Source organism: Bombina bombina, chromosome 1 (genome assembly GCF_027579735.1).
Source record: "Bombina bombina isolate aBomBom1 chromosome 1, aBomBom1.pri, whole genome shotgun sequence".
Classification (NCBI taxonomy): domain Eukaryota; kingdom Metazoa; phylum Chordata; class Amphibia; order Anura; family Bombinatoridae; genus Bombina; species Bombina bombina.
The window spans coordinates 1,384,710,901-1,384,734,242 of NC_069499.1; the positions used below are offsets into that span (position 1 = coordinate 1,384,710,901).

The 23,342-nt window shown below is 40.1% G+C and overlaps 1 protein-coding gene across 1 annotated transcript in view; it reads left to right on the forward strand.

Moving 5' to 3' along the window:
• LOC128665100 (perilipin-2-like) overlaps window positions 1-23,342 on the forward strand; it is a 102,799-nt gene that overhangs the window by 26,334 nt on the left and 53,123 nt on the right. Inside the window, exons 2-3 of the mRNA XM_053719848.1 lie at window positions 14,153-14,217; window positions 14,479-14,677. Coding sequence (XP_053575823.1) covers window positions 14,182-14,217; window positions 14,479-14,677 — 235 coding nt within the window. The 5' untranslated portion in view covers window positions 14,153-14,181. The remainder of the gene's footprint in view (window positions 1-14,152; window positions 14,218-14,478; window positions 14,678-23,342) is intronic.

Below are 23,342 nucleotides of genomic sequence, written 5' to 3' on the forward strand. Positions count from 1 at the left end.
GTGCTCATAAACACATTGCCATACATCTAGCATTCTACGACTGTTATGGACACACACATAGACACTCTCTCACCCTTATGCACATGCTATTGGACTCTTTCCCACCCTTGCACACACAGTCGCAGATGCTATTTCCATCCATAATGCACACTCCACAGACACCCTCCTACCCTTCCATACACAACTCAGAGACACTCCCTTCCTTGCGCACACACCCCAGGCACCCTCCCACCCTTGCACACACACTCAATTGTGGATGTTCTCTCCATCCCTAATGTGCACTCCCCAGACACCCTCCTACCCTTCCATACACACCCCAGAGACCGTCCCACACTTGCGCACACACCCTAGGCACCCACCCACTATTGCACACACATTCCAGGCACACACACAGCCCATACACCCTCCCACTTATGCACGCACACCCCAGACACCATCCACTCTTACACACATATCCTAGGCACTCTCACTCCCTTTTACACACTCACACATACCCCATACAACTACCCACTTATGCACACACACCCCAGACACCCGCCACTCTTGCACACACACACCAGGCACTCTCACTCCTTTGCACACACACCCTGGCACCCTCCCACCCATGCACACACACACCCCTGACACTCTTGCACACTCTTACACAACCCCCCCAGATACTATACCACCCTTGCACACACACCACAGACACCCTCCCACCCTTGCACACACACCCCAGACACACTACCACTCTTGCACACACAATTCTAAGATTTCCTCCCAGGGGCTGATTTTTCCTTTTAGGGTATCTGCAATCCAGGTATGTTGAGAGGTATTCCTTGAACTGGGTTCAGGGCCTTCCTCTCTGGGAGTGATGGTTCTAGTGCCAGTTTCGGAATGGGATCTAGGTATTTACCTCAAATTTTTCAGGTTCTGACCTTCAAAGTAGTATCCATTCTACTTTGGTTCAAGAGGGTCTGTTCCTAGCAAACATAGACCTGAAGGATCTGTATTTCTTGTTCCCATGATTCAGGTTTTTCTCAGGTTTCTGAGTTTCACCAACCTAAAAAGACTTTTCGAGCAAAGGAGTCCTTTGAATTCTTGGTTAAAGGGACAGTATACACTCATTTTCATATAACTGCATGTAATAGACACTACTATAAAGAATAAGATGCACAGATACTGATATAAAAATCCAGTATAAAACTGTTTAAAAACTTACTTTCAGTTTAGCTCTGTTGAAAAGGCAGTTGGAAAGCCCACTGCAAGTGGGAAATAAGACACTCCTCCCCTTTCTTTTGCATATGAAAAGACCCTTTACACAAACAGGAGCAAGCTGGAGTAGGTAGCTGACGGTATTCAAATAAAACTTTGGGGCTTGGTTAGGAGTCTGAAAATCAGAGCAATGTTCTTTAAAAATAAGCAAAATTATTAATTTTTTAAAAAAACAAACTTTATGGGCTTTATAAATAGATCATCTACAAAACATTTATGCAAAGAAAAAGTGAATGTATAATGGCCCTTTAATCTAGGCCATTGTATTAGATACAGTTTACCCCCCATGTATGCCATTTTTAAGCATGTTTTTCATTCATCATAGCATTGATTGCCTTCTACTGATGGATTATCTGTGGTTCGCTTGATTTGAATGTTATTTTATTTGAATGTGTACTGTATATCATAGAACAATGCTCTCTACATGCTTGTGAAACTGATAAGACACCATAAGAGCTTAAAGGGACACTCAGGTCAAATTACATTTTCATGATTCAGATACAGCATGTAATTTTAAACAACTTTCCAATTTACTTCCATTAAAAAAAAAAAGTGCACATTCTTTTATATTTACACTTTGAGTCACCAGCTCCTACTGAGCATGTGCAAGAATTCACAGACTATACATATATGCATTTGTGATTGGCTGATTGCTATCACATGGTACAGGGGGAGTGGAAATATACATAACTAGAAAAAATCTACTTCTATTTTGAAATTCAGAGTAAATGCTATTGTATTGTCTTGTTATCTTGCATTTGTTGATTATGCAAATCTACAGTTTACTGGTCCTTTAAGCATAGTTTGTTCTTTCATGATTCAGAGCAGTTAGTTTTAAACAACTTTCCATTTTACTTCTATGATGACATTTGCTTCATTCTCTTGCTATCCTTTGTTAAAAGAGCAGCAATGCACTACTGGGAGCTAGCTGAACTAATCAGGTGAGCCAGTGACAAGAGGCATATATGTGCAGCAGCCAGTCAACAGCTAGCTCCCAGTAGTGTATCGCTGCTCTTGAGCTTACCTAGGTATGCTTTTCAACAGAGGATACAAACATAACAAAATAAATTAGATAATAGAAGTTGTTTAAAATTGTATGTTGTTTCTCACTAATTAATTTACTATTTTGTTTTGTTAATTTTACTATTGTTAATTTGTCCATGGTTGACTTCTAATGATTGCTCGGGCGCGATCCGATAAATGGCGTAGTTTGCGGCGCAAGCGAGCGAACCCACGTCGCCCGCAGTTTCAGCTCGCAACTCAAGCTATCCAATATGCGGCGCCGTCAGTTGCTAAAGTGGCGCAAGTCTGACAAAGTAGTGATGTCCAGAAATCTGCGTAAGTACAGATTTTTGGAGTCGCCAGTGACTTGCGCCACGTTAGAAACTGCCGGCGCCTACAAAACCTGACTAAAGTCTAAATCACCCGTACTGTCTAACACGCCTCCTAAACATAGCCCGACACGTCTAACCCTCTATCCGCTATCCCCCCTCACTAGCCTAACAACAAAAAAGTTATTAACCCCTAAACCGCCGCTCCCGTAGCCCGCCGCAACCTAATAAAGTTATTAACCCCTAAACCGCCGCTCCCGTAGCCCGCCGCAACCTAATAAAGTTATTAACCCCTAAACCACCGCTCCCGTAGCCCGCCGCAACCTAATAAAGTTATTAACCCCTAAACCGCCGCTCCCGTACCCCGCCGCCAGCTATATTAAATCTATAACCCCCTAAAGTGAGCCCCTAACACCGCCGCCATCTATTTTAAAATTATTAACCCCTAATTTAATCCCCCTACCCCGCCGCCATCTATATTAAATTATTTAACCCCTAAAATACTAAACTATCCCTACCACTAAACCTAAGTCTAACCCTACAAATAGCCCTGAAAAGGGCTTTTTGCGTGGCATTACCCCAAAGTAAACTGCTCTTTTTCCAGCCCTTAAAAGGGCTTTTTGCGGGGCATGCCCCAAAGAAAACTGCTCTTTTACCAGCCCTTAAAAGGACTTTTGGCGGGGCTTTGTCACAAAGTAAACAGCTCTTTTGCATCTAATCTAAATCCCCCTACACCGCCGCCAGCTATAATAAATGTATTAACCCCTAATCTAATCCCCCTACACCGCCGCCAGCTATATTAAATACATTAACCCCTAATCTAATCCCCCTACACCGCCGCCAGCTATATTAACTATATTAACCCTAATTATATTAGGGTTAATATAGTTAATATAATTATTATATTATATATATTAACTATATTAACCCTAATTATATTAGGGTTAATATAGTTACTATAGTATTTATATTAACAATATTAACTCTATCTAACCCTAACACCCCTAACTAAATTCTTAGTAAATGAATCTAATTCATATTATAAAATAAAATATTCCTATTTAAATCTAAATACTTACCTATAAAATAAACCCTAAGATAGCTACAATATAATTCATAATTACATTGTAGCTATGTTAGGGTTTATATTTATTTTACAGGTAAATTGTTAATTATTTTAACTAGGTATAATAGCTATTAAATAGTTATTAACTATTTAATATCTACCTAGTTAAAATAATTACCCAATTACCTGTAAAATAAATCCTAACCTAAGTTACAAATACACCTACACTATCAATAAATTAAATAAACTACAAATATCTATCTAAAAATACAATTAAATAAACTAAACTAAATTACAAAAAAAAAAAACACTAAATTACAAAAAATAAAAAAAAGATTACAAGATTTTTAAGCTAATTACACCTATTCTAAGCCCCCTAATAAAATAATAAAGCCCCCCAAAATAAAAAAAATTCCCTGCCCTATTCTAAATTAAAAAAAGTTCAAAGCTCTTTACCTTACCAGCCCTTAAAAGGGCCTTTTGTGGGGCATGCCCCAAAGAATTCAGCTCTTTTGCATTTAAATAAATATACAATACCCCCCCCCAACATTACAACCCACCACCCACATACCCCTATTCTAAACCCACCCAAACCCCCCTTAAAAAAACCTAACACTACCCCCCTGAAGATCTCCCTACCTTGTCTTCACCACGCCGGGCCGAACTCCTCATCCGATCCGGGCGATGTCTTCCTCCAAGCGGCAAAGAAGAATTCTTCATCCCGGCAATGTCTTCCTCCAAGCGGCAAAGAAGAATTCTTCATCCCGGCGATGTCTTTCTCCAAGCGGCAGCAACGTCTTCTTCCTTCCAGCAGCATCTTCCATCAAGCGGCATCTTCAATCTTCTTTCTTCCGGCCGACGACTGAACGACGAATGAGGTACCTTTAAATGACGTCATCCAAGATGGCGTCCGTCGAATTCCGATTGGCTGATACGATTCAGCCAGTCGGATTGAACTTGAATCTGATTGGCTGATACAATCAGCCAATCAGATTTTTCTACCTTAATTCCGATTGGCTGATAGAATCCTATCAGCCAATTGGAATTCGGCGGACGCCATCTTGGATGACGTCATTTAAAGGTACCTCATTCGTCGTTCAGTCGTCGGCCGGGATGGATGCTCCGCGTTGGCGGAGCGAAGAAAGAAGATTGAAGATGCCGCTTGATGGAAGATGCTCCCGGAAGGAAGAAGACGTTGCTGCCGCTTGGAGAAAGACATCGCCAGGATGAAGAATTCTTCTTTGCCGCTTGGAGGAAGACATCGCCGGGATGAAGAATTCTTCTTTGCCGCTTGGAGGAAGACATCGCCCGGATCGGATGAGGAGTTCGGCCCGGCGTGGTGAAGACAAGGTAGGGAGATCTTCATGGGGGTAGTGTTAGTTTTTTTTAAGGGGGGTTTGGGTGGGTTTAGAATAGGAGTATGTGGGTGGTGGGTTGTAATGTTGGGGGGGGGTATTGTATATTTATTTAAATGCAAAAGAGCTGAATTCTTTGGGGCATACCCCACAAAAGGCCCTTTTAAGGGCTGGTAAGGTACAGAGCTTTGAACTTTTTTTAATTTAGAATAGGGCAGGGAATTTTTTTTATTTTGGGGGGCTTTATTATTTTATTAGGGGACTTAGAATAGGTGTAATTAGCTTAAAAATCTTGTAATCTTTTTTTTATTTTTTGTAATTTAGTGTTTGTTTGTTTTTGTAATTTAGTTTAGTTTATTTAATTGTATTTTTAGATAGATATTTGTAGTTTATTTAATTTATTGATAGTGTAGGTGTATTTGTAACTTAGGTTAGGATTTATTTTACAGGTAATTGGGTAATTATTTTAACTAGGTAGATATTAAATAGTTAATAACTATTTAATAGCTATTATACCTAGTTAAAATAATTAACAATTTACCTGTAAAATAAATATAAACCCTAACATAGCTACAATGTAATTATTAATTATATTGTAGCTATCTTAGGGTTTATTTTATAGGTAAGTATTTAGATTTAAATAGGAATATTTTAGTTTATAATATGAATTAGATTAATTTACTAAGAATTTAGTTAGGGGTGTTAGGGTTAGATAGAGTTAATATAAATACTATAGTAACTATATTAACCCTAATATAATTAGGGTTAATATAGTTAATATATATAATGTAATAACTATATTAACTATAATATACTTAGGGTTAATATAGATAACATAGCTGGCAGCGGGGTAGGTAGATTAAATTAGGGGTTAATAATTTTAATAGAGATGGCGGCGGTGTAAGGGGCTTACATTAGGGGTTAATACTATTAATATAGGTGGCGGCGGTGTAGGGAGGGCAGGTTATAGGGCAAAAGAGCTGTTTACTTTGGGGCAAAGCCCTGCAAAATGCCCTTTTAAGGGCTGGTAATAGAGTTTATTACTTTAGGGGGATTAGATTAGGGGTTAATAATATTAATATAGCTGGCGGCGGTGTAGGGGGATTAGATTAGGGGTTAATAATTTTTATATAGGTGGCGGCGGTGTAAGGGGTCAGATTAGTGGATAGATAAGGTAGATTGCAGCGGTGTAAGGTGTTCACATTAGGGGATAGATAAGGTAGATGGCGGCGGTTTTAGGGGTTCACATTAGGCGATAGATAAGGTAGATGGCGGCGGTTTTAGGGGCTCACAGTATGGGGTTAGTTTATGTAGATGGCGGCGGGGTCTGGGAGCGGCGGTTTAGGGGTTAATAACTTTATTAGGGATTGCGGCGGGGGATCGCAGTTGACAGGTAGATAGACATTGCGCATGCGTTAGGTGTTAGGTTTATTTTCTAGCTAGTTTAGGGGGCTCCAATAGTCAGCGTAAGGCTTCTTACGGCTGCTTTTTGTGGCGAGGTGAAAATGGAGTAAGATTTCTCCATTTCTCTTGTTAAGTGTATCCAGTCCACGGATCATCCATTACTTATGGGATATTAACTCCTCCCCAACAGGAAGTGCAAGAGGATTCACCCAGCAGAGCTGCTATATAGCTCCTCCCCTAACTGCCATTACCAGTCATTCTCTTGCACCCAACGAATAGATAGGATGTGTGAGAGGACTGTGGTTATTATACTTAGTTTCATACCTTCAATCAAAAGTTTGTTATTTTATAACAGCACCGGAGTGTGTTATTCCTTCTCTGGTAGAATTTGAAGAAGAATCTACCTGAGTTTTTCTATGATTTTAGCCGGAGTAGTTAAGATCATATTGCTGTTTCTCGGCCATCTGAGGAGAGGTAAACTTCAGATCAGGGGACAGCGGGCAGATTAATCTGCAAAGAGATATGTAGCAGCTTATTATTTTCTGACAATGGAATTGATGAGAAAATTCTGCCATACCGATATAATGTAAACTCAGCCTTAAATGCAGTAGCAGCAACTGGTATCAGGCTGTCATGTATGTATATTTTACACTTCAGTATTCTGGGGAATGGCACTTCACTGGAATTATACTGTATGCATAAAACTTTAGCCTAATTTGCAGGGACTAGCAACAGGCTTTTTAATAACACTCAATTTATTAATGTTAAACGTTTTTTGCTGGCATGTAAAATCGTTTAATTTTCTGAGGTACTGGGTGAAAAAATGTTTTGGGCACTATTTTTTTCCACTTGGCAGTCGTTTTATTTAATTTATGACAGTTTACTGATCTCTCTCACTGTTATGTGTGAGGGGGAGGGACCTTTTTTGGTGCTTTTGCTACGCATCAAAAAATTCAGTCAGAAGTTTATTGTCTTCCCTGCATGATCCGGTTCATCTCTACAGAACTCAGGGGTCTTCAAAACTTGTTTTGAGGGAGGTAATCACTCACAGCAGAGCTGTGAGATTGTAGTTGACTGTGATAAAAAAAAAACACGTTTATTTCTGTATTTTTTTTTTTTTTCTGCTATCAGGGTTAGTTATCCTTTGCTAATGGGAGCAATCCTTTGCTAAAATTGTGTTTTTTACAAAGATTTGATGCTATAACTTTTCAGTTTATTAATTTTCAACTGTCATAACTTTTTCTGTGCTTCTTATAGGCACAGTACGTTTTCATACTATAGTAAATTACTTGAAAAGTATTTCCAAGTTGCTAGTTTATTTGCTAGTGTGTTAAACATGTCTGATTCAGAGGAAGATATCTGTGCTATATGTGCTAAAGCCAAAGTGGAGCCCAATAGAAATTTATGTACTGACTGTATTGATGCTACTTTAAATAAAAGTCAATCTGTACAAATTGAACATATTTCACCAAACAACGAGGGGAGAGTTATGCCGACTAACTCGCCTCACGTGTCAGTACCTGCATCTCCCGCTCGGGAGGTGCGTGATATTGTAGCGCCGAGTACATCTGGGCGGCCATTACAAATCACATTACAGGATATGGCTACTGTTATGACTGAAGTTTTGGCTAAATTACCAGAACTAAGAGGTAAGCGTGATCACTCTGGGGTGAGAACAGAGTGCGCTGATAATATTAGGGCCATGTCAGACACTGCTTCACAATTTGCAGAACATGAGGACGGAGAGCTTCATTCTGCGGGTGACGGTTCTGATCCAAACAAACTGGATTCAGATATTTCAAATTTTAAATTTAAGCTGGAAAACCTCCGTGTATTACTAGGGGAGGTGTTAGCGGCTCTGAATGATTGTAACACAGTTGCAATACCAGAGAAAATGTGTAGGTTGGATAAATATTTTGCGGTACCGTCGAGTACTGACATTTTTCCTATACCTAAGAGACTTACTGAAATTGTTACTAAGGAGTGGGATAGACCCGGTGTGCCGTTCTCACCCCCTCCGATATTTAGAAAGATGTTTCCAATAGACGCCACCACACGGGACTTATGGCAAACGGTCCCTAAGGTGGAGGGAGCAGTTTCTACTTTAGCTAAGCGTACCACTATCCCGGTGGAGGATAGCTGTGCCTTTTCAGATCCAATGGATAAAAAGTTAGAGGGTTACCTTAAGAAAATGTTTGTTCAACAAGGTTTTATATTGCAACCTCTTGCATGCATTGCGCCTGTCACGGCTGCAGCAGCATTTTGGTTTGAGTCTCTGGAAGAGACACTTGAATCAGCTCCATTAGATGAGATTACACACAAGCTTAAAGCCCTTAAGTTAGCTAACTCATTTATTTCAGATGCCGTAGTACATTTAACTAAACTTACGGCTAAGAATTCCGGATTCGCCATTCAGGCACGCAGAGCACTGTGGCTAAAATCCTGGTCAGCTGACGTTACTTCTAAATCTAAATTGCTTAATATACCTTTCAAAGGGCAGACCTTATTTGGGCCCGGGTTGAAAGAAATTATCGCTGACATTACAGGAGGTAAAGGCCATGCCCTGCCTCAAGACAGAGCCAAACCTAAGGCTAGACAGTCTAATTTTCGTTCCTTTCGTAATTTCAAAGCAGGAGCAGCATCAACTTCCTCTGCACCAAAACAGGAAGGAGCTGTTGCTCGCTACAGACAAGGCTGGAGACCTAACCAGTCCTGGAACAAGGGCAAGCAGGCCAGGAAACCTGCTGCTGCCCCTAAGACAGCATGAATCGAGGGCCCCCGATCCGGGAACGGATCTAGTGGGGGGCAGACTTTCTCTCTTCGCCCAGGCTTGGGCAAGAGATGTCTAGGATCCCTGGGCGTTAGAGATCATATCTCAGGGATACCTTCTAGACTTCAAATTCTCTCCCCCAAGAGGGAGATTTCATCTGTCAAGGTTGTCAACAAACCAAATAAAGAAAGAGGCGTTTCTACGCTGCGTACAAGATCTTTTATTAATGGGAGTGATCCATCTGGTTCCGCGGTCGGAACAAGGACAAGGGTTTTACTCAAATCTGTTTGTGGTTCCCAAAAAAGAGGGAACTTTCAGGCCAATCTTGGATTTAAAGATCCTAAACAAATTCCTAAGAGTTCCATCGTTCAAAATGGAAACTATTCGGACAATTTTACCCATGATCCAAAAGGGTCAGTACATGACCACAGTGGATTTAAAGGATGCTTACCTTCACATACCGATTCACAAAGATCATTACCGGTATCTAAGGTTTGCCTTTCTAGACAGGCATTACCAGTTTGTAGCTCTTCCATTCGGATTGGCTACGGCTCCGAGAATCTTCACAAAGGTTCTGTGTGCTCTTCTGGCGGTACTAAGACCGGGAGGAATTGCGGTAGCTCCGTACCTAGACGACATTCTGATACAAGCTTCAAGCTTTCAAACTGCCAAGTCTCATACAGAGTTAGTACTGGCATTTCTAAGGTCGCATGGATGGAAGGTGAACGAAAAGAAGAGTTCTCTCTTTCCACTCACAAGAGTTCCCTTCTTGGGGACTCTTATAGATTCTGTAGAAATGAAGATTTACCTGACAGAAGACAGGTTAACAAAGCTTCAAAATGCATGCCGTGTCCTTCATTCCATTCAACACCCGTCAGTAGCTCAATGCATGGAGGTGATCGGCTTAATGGTAGCAGCAATGGACATAGTACCCTTTGCACGTCTACATCTCAGACCGCTGCAATTGTGCATGCTAAGTCAGTGGAATGGGGATTACTCAGACTTGTCCCCTACTCTGAATCTGGATCAAGAGACCAGAAATTCTCTTCTATGGTGGCTTTCTCGGCCACATCTGTCCAGGGGGATGCCATTCAGCAGGCCGGACTGGACAATTGTAACAACAGACGCCAGCCTACTAGGTTGGGGCGCTGTCTGGAATTCTCTGAAGGCTCAGGGACAATGGAATCAGGAGGAGAGTCTCCTACCAATAAACATTCTGGAATTGAGAGCAGTTCTCAATGCCCTTCTGGCTTGGCCCCAGTTAACAACTCGGGGGTTCATCAGGTTTCAGTCGGACAACATCACGACTGTAGCTTACATCAACCATTAGGGAGGGACAAGAAGCTCCCTAGCAATGATGGAAGTATCAAAGATAATTCGCTGGGCAGAGTCTCACTCTTGCCACCTGTCAGCAATCCACATCCCGGGAGTGGAGAACTGGGAGGCGGATTTCTTAAGTCGTCAGACTTTTCATCCGGGGGAGTGGGAACTTCATCCGGAGGTCTTTGCCCAAATACTTCGACGTTGGGGCAAACCAGAGATAGATCTCATGGCGTCTCGACAGAACGCCAAGCTTCCTCGTTACGGGTCCAGATCCAGGGATCCGGGAGCGGTTCTGATAGATGCTTTGACAGCACCTTGGACCTTCGGGATGGCTTATGTGTTTCCACCCTTCCCGATGCTTCCTCGATTGATTGCCAGAATCAAACAGGAGAGAGCATCAGTGATTCTAATAACGCCTGCATGGCCACACAGGACTTGGTATGCAGATCTAGTGGACATGTCATCCTGTCCACCTTGGTCGCTACCTCTGAAACAGGACCTTCTGATCCAGGGTCCCTTCAAACATCAAAATCTAATTTCTCTGAAGCTGACTGCTTGGAAATTGAACGCTTGATTTTATCAAAACGTGGTTTTTCTGAGTCAGTTATTGATACCTTAATACAGGCTAGGAAGCCTGTTACCAGAAAGATTTACCATAAGATATGGCGCAAATACTTATATTGGTGCGAATCCAAGAGTTACTCATGGAGTAAGGTTAGGATTCCGAGGATATTGTCTTTTCTACAAGAAGGTTTAGAAAAGGGTTTATCCGCTAGTTCCTTAAAGGGACAGATTTCAGCTCTGTCCATTCTTTTACACAAACGTCTGTCAGAAGTTCCGGACGTTCAAGCTTTTTGTCAGGCTTTAGCTAGGATCAAGCCTGTGTTTAAAACTGTTGCTCCACCATGGAGTTTGAACTTAGTTCTTAATGTTTTACAGGGGGTTCCGTTTGAACCCCTTCATTCCATTGATATCAAGTTGTTATCTTGGAAAGTTCTGTTTTTAATGGCGATTTCCTCGGCTCGAAGAGTCTCTGAGTTATCTGCCTTACATTGTGATTCTCCTTATCTGATTTTTCATTCAGACAAGGTAGTTCTGCGTACTAAACCTGGGTTCCTACCTAAGGTGGTCACTAACAGGAATATCAATCAAGAGATTGTGGTTACATCTTTGTGTCCTAATCCTTCTTCGAAAAAGGAACGTCTGCTACACAATCTAGATGTAGTCCGTGCCCTGAAATTTTATCTACAGGCAACTAAGGATTTTCGACAAACGTCTTCCCTGTTTGTCGTTTATTCTGGTCAGAGGAGAGGTCAAAAAGCTTCGGCTACCTCTCTCTCCTTTTGGCTTCGTAGCATAATACGGTTAGCCTATGAGACTGCTGGACAGCAGCCTCCTGAAAGAATTACAGCACATTCTACTAGAGCTGTGGCTTCCACTTGGGCCTTTAAGAATGAGGCTTCTGTTGAACAGATTTGCAAGGCTGCAACTTGGTCTTCTCTTCATACTTTTTCCAAATTTTACAAATTTGACACTTTTGCTTCTTCGGAGGCTGTTTTTGGGAGAAAGGTTCTTCAGGCAGTGGTTCCTTCCGTATAAAGAGCCTGCCTGTCCCTCCCGTCATCCGTGTACTTTAGCTTTGGTATTGGTATCCCATAAGTAATGGATGATCCGTGGACTGGATACACTTAACAAGAGAAAACATAATTTATGCTTACCTGATAAATTTATTTCTCTTGTAGTGTATCCAGTCCACGGCCCGCCCTGTCACTTTAAGGCAGGTAATTTTTCCATTAAACTACAGTCACCACTGTACCCTATGGTTTTCCTTTCTCTGCATGTTTTCGGTCGAATGACTGGTAATGGCAGTTAGGGGAGGAGCTATATAGCAGCTCTGCTGGGTGAATCCTCTTGCACTTCCTGTTGGGGAGGAGTTAATATCCCATAAGTAATGGATGATCCATGGACTGGATACACTACAAGAGAAATAAATTTATCAGGTAAGCATAAATTATGTTTTTTGCCACGTAAGTCCTTACGCTGCATATTGGATACCAAACTGCGCTGGTTTGGTATACCTGCCTATGGCCCAAAAAACTACGGGCGACGGCAGAAATATACGCGCGTAACTTCTAAGTTACGCCGTATATAGGATACCAAACCAGTGCAAATATTGGCGTCGCCGGCTTTTGCGGGCGACGATTTTTATCGGATCGACCCCCTCATTTATAGTGTTTGGTCACCCCTGCTCTGATTGTGTATGGTTTAGCACTGGCCCTGCATTACTTTAAAGAGAGCCTTTGCTTAGCATGGATGAGATCCTTAACACCAGGGGCATTTAAACGTTTTATTTGGTGAGGTGGGCCAGTCACTAATGGCAGGATGTGACGCATTACGTTATATTCACACTTTTGTTAAAGGTAACACCTCAAAATGAAATTACATTAAGATATTTTAGTTAGTCGTTTAATTAATTGCATATTTAATTAGTAACTATGTACCACTCAAATTTACAAAATGTGGTAGACAAACACACGGGGCAAGATTGCAAGTTGCGCATTATGATTTTTCCGCCACGATATGGTCTTTTCGCAATCAATTTCCATTGTGCAGCTATTGCGAGCGCGCATTTCCCTTTTACGTAACAATCCTTTCCGCGCTCGAATAGCTGTAGTTAACAGTTTTGTGCTACATAAAAGTTTCAAGAAACACTTCCAAAATGAATTACAAAGTACAGTTACACTCATATTAACACTGTCTAATAAAAATTTGAGATTGTGGGTGTTAGAAAAAAAAGCCAATGCAGGGATTTTACATTAAAAGACATAAACAAACATAGAGAAACATGGATTTATATGTATAGACATATGTTTAACTATGAAGATAAAGAAAATATTTTACATTACAATCTTATGCACATTAAACAATATCTCAGAGGGATTTTCAAAGAGATTTTCGCATATAGATCTCGAGATATATAGACATATATATTCATATACATAGCTCTCTATAAATAGATATATCAGTCCAAAAATCATCACATATGTAGAGAAATGTTTATTTATTAATAAATAGAACCGTTACGAAAACATTTTCGCAATATGAAATAATCGCATTTTCATTGACATTTTTCGATGAGAATACGTCAAGGGCTTTGCGCAACATATTAGGATTTTTGTGTTTTTTTCTATTTGTCTTCTCTATTGACTTCTATGGGGAATACATGAACGCTATTTGGCTGTTTGCATTACTCGGCTTAGCGTGCACACAAAATAAGTTACTTTTCAACTTGTAATCGCTGTGCAAAAGCCATAACGCGCTGTTTTCACAACTGATTTGCCGCGCGACTTGTAATCTTGCCCGCAGTTAATTACATAATTACTGATGTCTCTTTACTGCTCAGTGGTGCTGACGGCAACACAATAAACCTTGTAGGGATGGATGTGGCTCGTGAGTTTGGAGTAATCTTTACACTATTAGTTGTTACCATCTGTGTTGGTAAAGTTAATCCATATTTCCACCATTTTATACTAAATAATTATTTTTCTGTGCTATTTTTTATGCTTTTCTATTTATTTTGTAAAACATTGATCAAAATGTCCTACTACCAGTTAGTATATGTAATATAATACAATATACTCTCTTGCAGGGTTACACTGTTGGGGTTAGCACCCAGATATGGACAATAACAACCAAACTGAGGAAATCCAGCAGGTAATTATTATTATTATTGTTTATTTATAAAGCACCGACAGATTCGGCAGCGCTGCCCATGGGTACAAGGATAACAGTACAGTGGAGAAACAATACGATAAGACACAAAATTTTACAGACAAATACAGGGGGAATTGAGGGCCTTATTCTCATGGGAACTTACAATCTAGACGAAATAGTAATATGAAAACGTGTTTAAATAAATAAATGCTTGATCAACTAAAATAGTGAATCTGCTAATGTTCTCCCTTCTCTCCATAGGAAAGTGTAATCCGTCGGGTTACCAGGCTCCCTCTTATCTGTTCAGCCTTCCAGATCCTATCATTTGCTTACCATGATGTGAAAACAGTAAATCCTGTGGTGGATTTTTTATTTGATGTTTCAGAAAGAAGTATAAAGGGAGTCAGTCGGGTAGCTGCAATGGGGTTGTCCCCTTTCCTCAACGTCTTAGAACCACAGAGTGAGTATAAGTTACTGGTAGTACTGGAGTGCTAGACCAAGAGGTTATGCTCTAGAGCTGGCTATGTGCACAACACTGACACATATTAGACAGGTCCTGGTTATTGGGAAGAAATAAGGATGGAAGATTAATTGAGTGAGAGAAGCACACCTGTGTTGACGAGTAATAAACCTGATGAGTAGAGAACGAAGCAGGTTAAATAAGATGGAGCAGGTGAAATTATTCTGGAGGGAAACAGCACTGTTTGATCTGGGGGCCTAATAAACAGTTTTATAGCCGCTGGATGATGTGACTGATGAGGTTGATGACAACTGACGTATGGCAGAAGACAGATACAGGAATCTGTAAACGCATGTATACATCTGACACTGAGGGGCTTGTTTAGGAGTCTGGAAATCAGCACAATGTTTTTAAAAAATAAGCAAAACTAAAACAAAATCACCTTTTAGCCTATCTAATGCAAACTTGCGGCTAGATTACGAGTTTTGAGTTATTGTCACCGCTCACTTACCTACAGCGCTGGTATTACAGGTTTGCAAAAACCCAGCGTTATCAGGCAATATGTGAGCGTAAAGCAAAATTGAGCTCCATACTGCACTCCAATACCAGCGCTGCGGTGAGCTGGTTTTACGTGCTCGTGCACGATTTCCCCATAGACATCAATGGGGAGAGACGGCTGAAAAAAAGCCTAACACCTGCAATACAGCAGCGTAAAGCTCCGTAACGCAGCCCCATTGATTCCTATGGGAAAACTAGATTTATGTTTACACCTAACACCCTAACATGAACCCCGAGTCTAAACACCCCTAATCTGCCGCCCCTGGCATCGCCGACACCTACATTACAATTATTTACCCCTAATCTTCTGCCCCAATGTCGCCCACCACCTACATTACACTTATTAACCCCTAATCTGCCGCCCCAATGTCGCCGCCACCTACCTACACTTATTAACCCCTAATCTACCGCCCTCAATGTCGCCGGCACCTACACTTATTAACCCCTAATCTAGCGCCCCCAATGTCGCCGCCACCTACCTACACTTATTAACCCCTAATCTGCAGCACCGAATGTCGCCGCCACTATGCTAAAGTTATTAACCCCTAACCCTAAAACCCAACTTTAATGTAATTAAAATAAATCTAAATAAAACCTACTATTAATAACTAATTCCTATTTAAAACTAAATACTTTCCTGTAAAATAAACCCTAAGCTAGCTACATTATAACTAATAGTTACATTGTATCTAGCTTAGGCTTTATTTTTATTTTACAGGCAAGTTTGTATTTATTTTAACTAGGTAGAATAGTTAGTAAATACTTATTAACTATTTACTAGCTACCTAGCTAAAATAAATACAAATTTACCTGTAAAATAAAACCTAACCTGAGTTACACTAACACCTAACCTTACACTACAATTAAATAAATTACATAAAATAAATACAATTAACTAAATTACAAAAAAAACAAACACTAAATTACACAAAATAAAAAATAAATGATCAGATATTTAAACTAATTACACCTAATCTAATAACCCTATAAAAATAAAAAAGCCCCCCCCCCAAAAAAAAAAACCCTAGCCTAAACTAAACTACCAATAGGCCTTAAAAGGGCCTTTTGCGGGGCATTGCCCCAAAGAAATCAGCTCTTTTACCTGTAAAAAAAAATTCAAACAACCCACCACCCACACAACCAATCCCCCAAATAAAATCCTAACTAAAAAAAACCTAAGCTCCCCATTGCCCTGAAAAGGGCATTTGGATGGGCATTGCCCTTAAAATGGCATTTAGCTCTTTTTCAAGTGCCCAAACCCCTAATCTAAAAATAAAACCCACCCAATAAACCCTTAAAAAAGCCTAACTCTAACCCCCGAAGATCCACTTACAGTTTTTGAAGACCCGACATCCATCCTCAACGAAGCCAGCAGAAGTCCTCAACGAGGCGGCAGAAGTCTTCATCCAACCGGGCAGAAGTCTTCATCTAGACGGCATCTTCTATCTTCATCCATCTGGCGCGGAGCGGCTCCATCTTCAAGACATCCGGCGCGGAGCATCCTCTTCAATCTACGTCTTCTTGCAGAATGAAGGTTCCTTTAAATGACGTCATCCAAGATGGCGTCCCTTGAATTCCGATTGGCTGATAGAATTCTATCAGCCAATCGGAATAAAAGGTGAAAAAATCCTATTGGCTGATGCAATCGGCCAATAGGATTGAGCTTCAATCATATTGGCTGATCCAATCAGCCAATAGGATTGAGCTTGCATTCTATTGGCTAATTGGAACAGCCAATAGAATGCAAGCTCAATCCTATTGGCTGATTGGATCAGCCAATAGGATTGAAGCTCAATCCTATTGGCTGACTGCATCAGCCAATAGGATTTTTTCATCTTTAATTCCAATTGGCTGATAGAATTCTATCAGCCAATCGGAATTCAAGGGACCCCATCTTGGATGACGTCATTTAAAGGAACCTTCATTCTGCAAGAAGACGTCGATTGAAGAGGATGCTCTGCGCCCGATGTCTTGAAGTTGGACCTGCTCCGCGCCGGATGGATGAAGATAGAAGATGCCGCCTGGATGAAGACTTCTGCCCGGTTGGATGAAGACTTCTGCCTCTTCGTTGAGGACTTCTGCCGGCTTCGTTGAGGATGGATGTCGGTCTTCAAAAACTGTAAGTGGATCTTCAGGGTTTAGTGTTAGGCCTTTTTAAGGGTTTATTGGGTGGGTTTTATTTTTAGATTAGGGGTTTGGGCACTTGAAAAAGAGCTAAATGCCTTTTTAAGGGCAATGCCCATCCAAATGCCCTTTTCAGGGCAATGGGGAGTTTAGTTTTTTTTAGTTAGGATTTTATTTGTGAGGTTGGTTGTGTGGGTAGTGGGTTTTACTGTTGGGGGGGTTGTTTGTATTTTTTTTTTACAGGTAAAAGAGCTGATTTCTTTGGGGCAATGCCCCGCAAAAGGCCCTTTTAAGGGCTATTGGTAGTTTAGTTTAGGCCAGGGTTTTTTTTTATTTTGGGGAGGCTTTTTTTATTTTGATTATTTGGCTATTAGATTTGGTGTAATTAGTTTAAATATCTAATAATTTCTTTTTTTATTTTGTGTAATTTAGTGTTTTTTTTGTTGTAATTTAGGTAATTGTATTTAATTAATGTAATTGATTTAATTGTAGTGTAAGGTTAAGTGTTAGTGTAACTCAGGTTAGGTTTTATTTTACAGGTAAATTTGTATTTATTTTAGCTAGGTAGTTAGTAAATAGTTAATAACTATTTACTAACTATTCTATCTAGTTAAAATAAATACAATCTTGCCTGTAAAATAAAAATAAACCCTAAGCTAGCTACAATATTGTAGCTAGCTTAGGGTTTATTTTATAGGTAAGTATTTAGTTTTAAATAGGAATTATTTATGTAATGATAGTAATTTTTATTTAGATTTATTTTAATTATATTTAAGTTAGGGGGTGTTTGGGTTAGGGTTAGACTTAGGTTTAGGGGTTAATAAATTTAGTATAGTGGCGGCGACGTTGGGGGCGGCAGATTATGGGTTAATAAATGTATGTAGGTGGCGGCGATGTTAGGGGTGGCAGATTAGGGGTAAATAATATGTAACTAGTGTTTGTGATGTGGGAGTGCGGTGGTTTAGGGGTTAATATGTTTATTATAGTGGCGGCGATGTCCGGAGCGGCAGATTAGGGGTTAATAATTTTATTTTAGTGTTTGCGATGCGGGAGGGCCTCGGTTTAGGGGTTAATAGGTATTTTATGGGTGTTAGTGTACTTTTTAGCACTTTAGTTATGAGTTTTATGCTACAGCTTTGTAGCGTAAAACCCATAACTACTGACTTTCAGTTTACGGTATGGATCTTGACGGTATTGGCTGTACCGCTCACTTTTTGGCCTCCCAGGCAAACTCGTAATACCGGCGCTATGGAAGTCCCATTTAAAAAGGACTTTTTGAAAGCTGCGGTAATTACGTTGCGTTACGGCCAAAGAAGTGTGCGGTACAGATATACCTGCAAAACTCGTAATACCAGCGGTAGTGAAAAAGAGCCTTAACGCTGCTTTTTCCCTCATACCTCAAAACTCGTAATCTAGCCGTTGGTTAGTTATATCATTTATATCCACTAGATGGCATTATATGTTTACTGTGCTGCTGTTAGACTATTATCCTTTTTTCACCCTTTCTTGTGTCAGCTACTGTATAGTCGCAATAGATTAAATACATCCCAAATGTTATTATTTAGGACTTGGAGGTTGAGCGACTAAATAAGGGTGTATTGGGGCAGAGCATTATGTGTGCAGGGTAAGGGTAGGTGTGGAGTGACTAGACAGCCCCTGAGTTTTTACTTTGTGAAACATAGATATTATAATTCAGCGAGAGCTGTGAGAGGGGAATTTGGATCAGAGATCCAAATTTGTGTCTCACAAAATGCAGGATGGTTGGGATTTCTGAGATTTAATTCAAGCTATACATTTTCTGTTCATAAATGAGCCTCTAAATATTAACATTATTGAGAGCAACTCACATTCATATATTTAAACTCCTGGTGAATTATAACAAAAACAGTGGATTTCCAGTAGCTGGGATTTAATAGTGACAGCTATTGATGTCTGGGTGACTCACAATCAGTATTTTAAGACAGTATTATAAAGCTCTGACTATTAATAATATTATTAATAAGCATTTATACTTAAAACTACATTTTTTAAATATTATTGTTTATGTAAACATTTTGGTAAATATTTGTGATTAAGTATGCTACTTCCTATAGGCACCATACTCTTTTACTTTTATGCAGGATATCTATAGCTGGCTGTCTGTCTATCTATCTATCTATCTATCTATCTATATAAAAACGTCACAAGGTAAGGTAACCTTTTCTTCTTTTGCTTATCTTTGTTATATTTTCTATTATATTTCAATGGGGCATGACATCATTTGTTAAGTATTTGTTGTCATGGTAATATTTCTAGCTAATCAGTTCAACAGAAATACAAATACTATTAATAAAATGAATACTAAATTCCTATATTGAATCATGTCATCCATTAGCAGACCTAGGGCAATCAGGGGCATTACACCAGGAATCTCAGAGGTCTTAATTGAGACCAGACTGACACCTCCAGGTTCCGCTGGATTCCTGTCTGCCCCCTCTGCCCCCCCCCCCCCAGAAAAACAGAGTTTACAATGTAAGCAGAGAATTCAATTTACTTTTACAAATATTGAGATATCATTTGCGACATAGCAGCCACAGTGTTGCTGTACAGAAAACGTACCACCATATTTGTACAGAAATTGTATCATATGGGCTAGGACTAATGAGGTGAAAGAATAATTCACAATCACTCAGAAACAGCTCCTCTTGCGCCATTGTAGATGCCGGCTCATCTTCTGACCAAAACAAACAATGTAGAAATGGGAGGCCTCACCACAGGGGCCCAGTGAAGACTAGTTATGCAAGATCCTGCGTTAGTCGCTATAATAGAGCTACAATGAAAACAATCTAGCCACAGAAGGAACATTTTAGAGAGCAGTTGCTCACCATACATGGTTCTTGATGTGGGGGGAGACTCACATTGCAATATAATGCTAAGAAAACATTATTTAAGAAGTCTAATCAGTAATGCAAGACCCCCCAAATAATTTAATAAGGACAGATTGTATCTAGTTATTCAGGTTCTGCATAGGAAGGAGAAACCCCTGCATTACAATATAAACCTCCCTAAAAAATGTGTGATTTTTCTTTATGTAGGCAAGTTTTTGATCATTAGGCCAAAAAGTATTGGTCTCACTGATTATTTAGTGGGAGATAAAATAAGGAGTTTGTGTAAATATATAGAGCTAAGCTAATGAGGTCTGCTCTACCATCAAGCTCAGCCTATTTGATTGGGTTGTGGATTTGTTTAGCAGAAACAGCTATTCTGCATACAAACATAAGCCCTAGTGGAGCAAATTCCTAATACATTTGATTCTCTGCAGCTGCCTCCCAAAAATAAATCAGACACTTAAAAACCCCTATACCCGCAATCCCCCCGCAACTAATAATAAAAGTAAAACATCAAAAATCCCAGCCACTGAGTCTTAGAATCAAGAAGTTTTTATTCTTCAACAAAAGATATGATCAAATTGATCTTTCACAATATGCAATCATAACCATCAAGGAAACATCAGGTGTAGGTTCACTCAGATCCACACATACCCCATCCACCAAACACATCCGTATCTAACCCTCAGCATAAATATTGAAAGAAAAAAACATCAAAACAAACATCAGAAAAATAAATGAAAAAAGTGTATTATCACTCCCAGGGCGTCCCCAGGGAGTGAACTTCGACACCACCCACTAAGGACTTTGTAGGATTAAGAACCGTTAAGAGTGTCCACTAAATCCGTAACTCTGTAATATTATATGAACCAAGAGTGTCTCGTACTGTTGTGGAAACTCCTAAAACAAGAATGTCTCGTGCGTTACAAAACTTCCAACTGTAACAATGTGTATCTGTTTGAAACCATCAGCAATTATCTTCTTGCCACTATGTGAAGGCGGTCACAGGAAACATAACATGTTACAGTATTTGTAATCCATCACAGTGAATACTGGTAATGACTATAATGACAAGTCTTGTAATTGTAAGAGTATTACGGTTCAAATGTCCCTTTAACCTGACGTGCTTCTGGCCATATACTGTGTTGCGGGGAGCTGCAAACGTACTATCGGCCCGATTGGCACACAATAAGAGCCAATTAAGGTTTCAAGTTATTGATGGGGTCTCCCCCTTACGTAGAGGAGGTGACAGACAGAAAATACTATTCCGTAAGGAGGCACTATGGATCAAACAATTGGATACCATGGTCCCCAAAGGTCTCAATAGAGACATCTCCTGGGGAAATTTTATCTGAGCTTTTCACAGTTCTTAAGTGGTGAATTGCTTTCTCAAGAATGTGTCCTTCTCTAAGAGATGAATAACTGAAGAGAGGTAGGAAAAGGTTTAAATAATTGCGATTTTTGGACACTAAGATCCAATAATGTACATGGTTCTGATCCACGGCGTGATAGTCTCGCGATAATTAAATATGATATATGATATCTAGTCCCCCTTGTATAGCACTCACTATCTATCCTGTAAATACGTTAAAGTAGGATTGATCACATAAGGGGAGTTTCTTCTGTATGACTCATTTGTTAAATAAAATATGATTGCGAGAACCAGCATTGAATAGGGTAAGAAAGAGGTCTTTTGAGACCCTTGGGACATGTTTTGTCTGAGCCGATTGCATATAGTCTTTAGAATTTATCATGTAAATAGGGTATCCCATAGAGGGACCCCTGATATTGAACAATCCCATCTAATATGAAATATCAGCCTACACTGACTAACATGCTGTGTGTGGAATACTAATGAGAGGGAGCGTACCGTCTAAGTTACGATTGTTGACAGCAGGTACAGAGCTGTAATTGGAAACTGTCGAGAATGCCTATATATCCATAACTCCCTGAATACGTAGCGTACAGCGTTTTTGTTTTGAAGGTGCCGTGTATTGGCGTATTATTGTTGTGTCGATAGTGTGGAGATTGTTCAGTGCTTGCTCGGCAGCGATCACTAGCCATTCGTGAGTCTTAGATTCATTCGTTTTCTAACCAAGCCATGTTTTCACAAATACGTGTGTAGAATGTGACGTTAGAGTGGGGGTGTGTATGCGATTAGCCAATAAGATTACATTTGATTCTATTTAAATCACACCTCCACCCCATTACCTGTAAATTCCTTGAGAAAGGGGCGGAGTCCCGAAACGCGCGTCGGAACAAGGAGACGCCACCACAGACACCTGGATATCGTGCTATCTGAGCCACAGAAATTGCGAGGTGAGACCAGATTCTTACACTGGGGGGCCCATAGAACCACACTGAAGACAGAGAGTCTCACGGCACTATCGATATATGCACACATATGCTGAAGGAGGTAACACTGCTGTTTAAGCATCTGCTTTATTTACAACACATTAAAGGCCACAAACTGCCATGAGGGTATGAGATACTCGCAGTTTTGGTAAAAAGGAAAATGTGGAATGTACTGTATCCTCTGCAATAAAGGCATTACAAGGAAGATATAGTGCACGATACCGTGAGTGAAGTGTGAAGAGGGTGTGTGTTTGGGCCGATAGTACGTTTGCAGCTCCCCGCAACACAGTATATGGCCAGAAGCACGTCAGGTTAAAGGGACATTTGAACCGTAATACTCTTACAATTACAAGACTTGTCATTATAGTCGTTACCAGTATTCACTGTGATGGATTACAAATACTGTAACATGTTATGTTTCCTGTGACCGCCTTCACATAGTGGCAAGAAGATAATTGCTGATGGTTTCAAACAGATACACATTGTTACAGTTGGAAGTTTTGTAACGCACGAGACATTCTTGTTTTAGGAGTTTCCACAACAGTACGAGACACTCTTGGTTCATATAATATTACAGAGTTACGGATTTAGTGGACACTCTTAACGGTTCTTAATCCTACAAAGTCCTTAGTGGGTGGTGTCGAAGTTCACTCCCTGGGGACGCCCTGGGAGTGATAATACACTTTTTTCATTTATTTTTCTGATGTTTGTTTTGATGTTTTTTTCTTTCAATATTTATGCTGAGGGTTAGATACGGATGT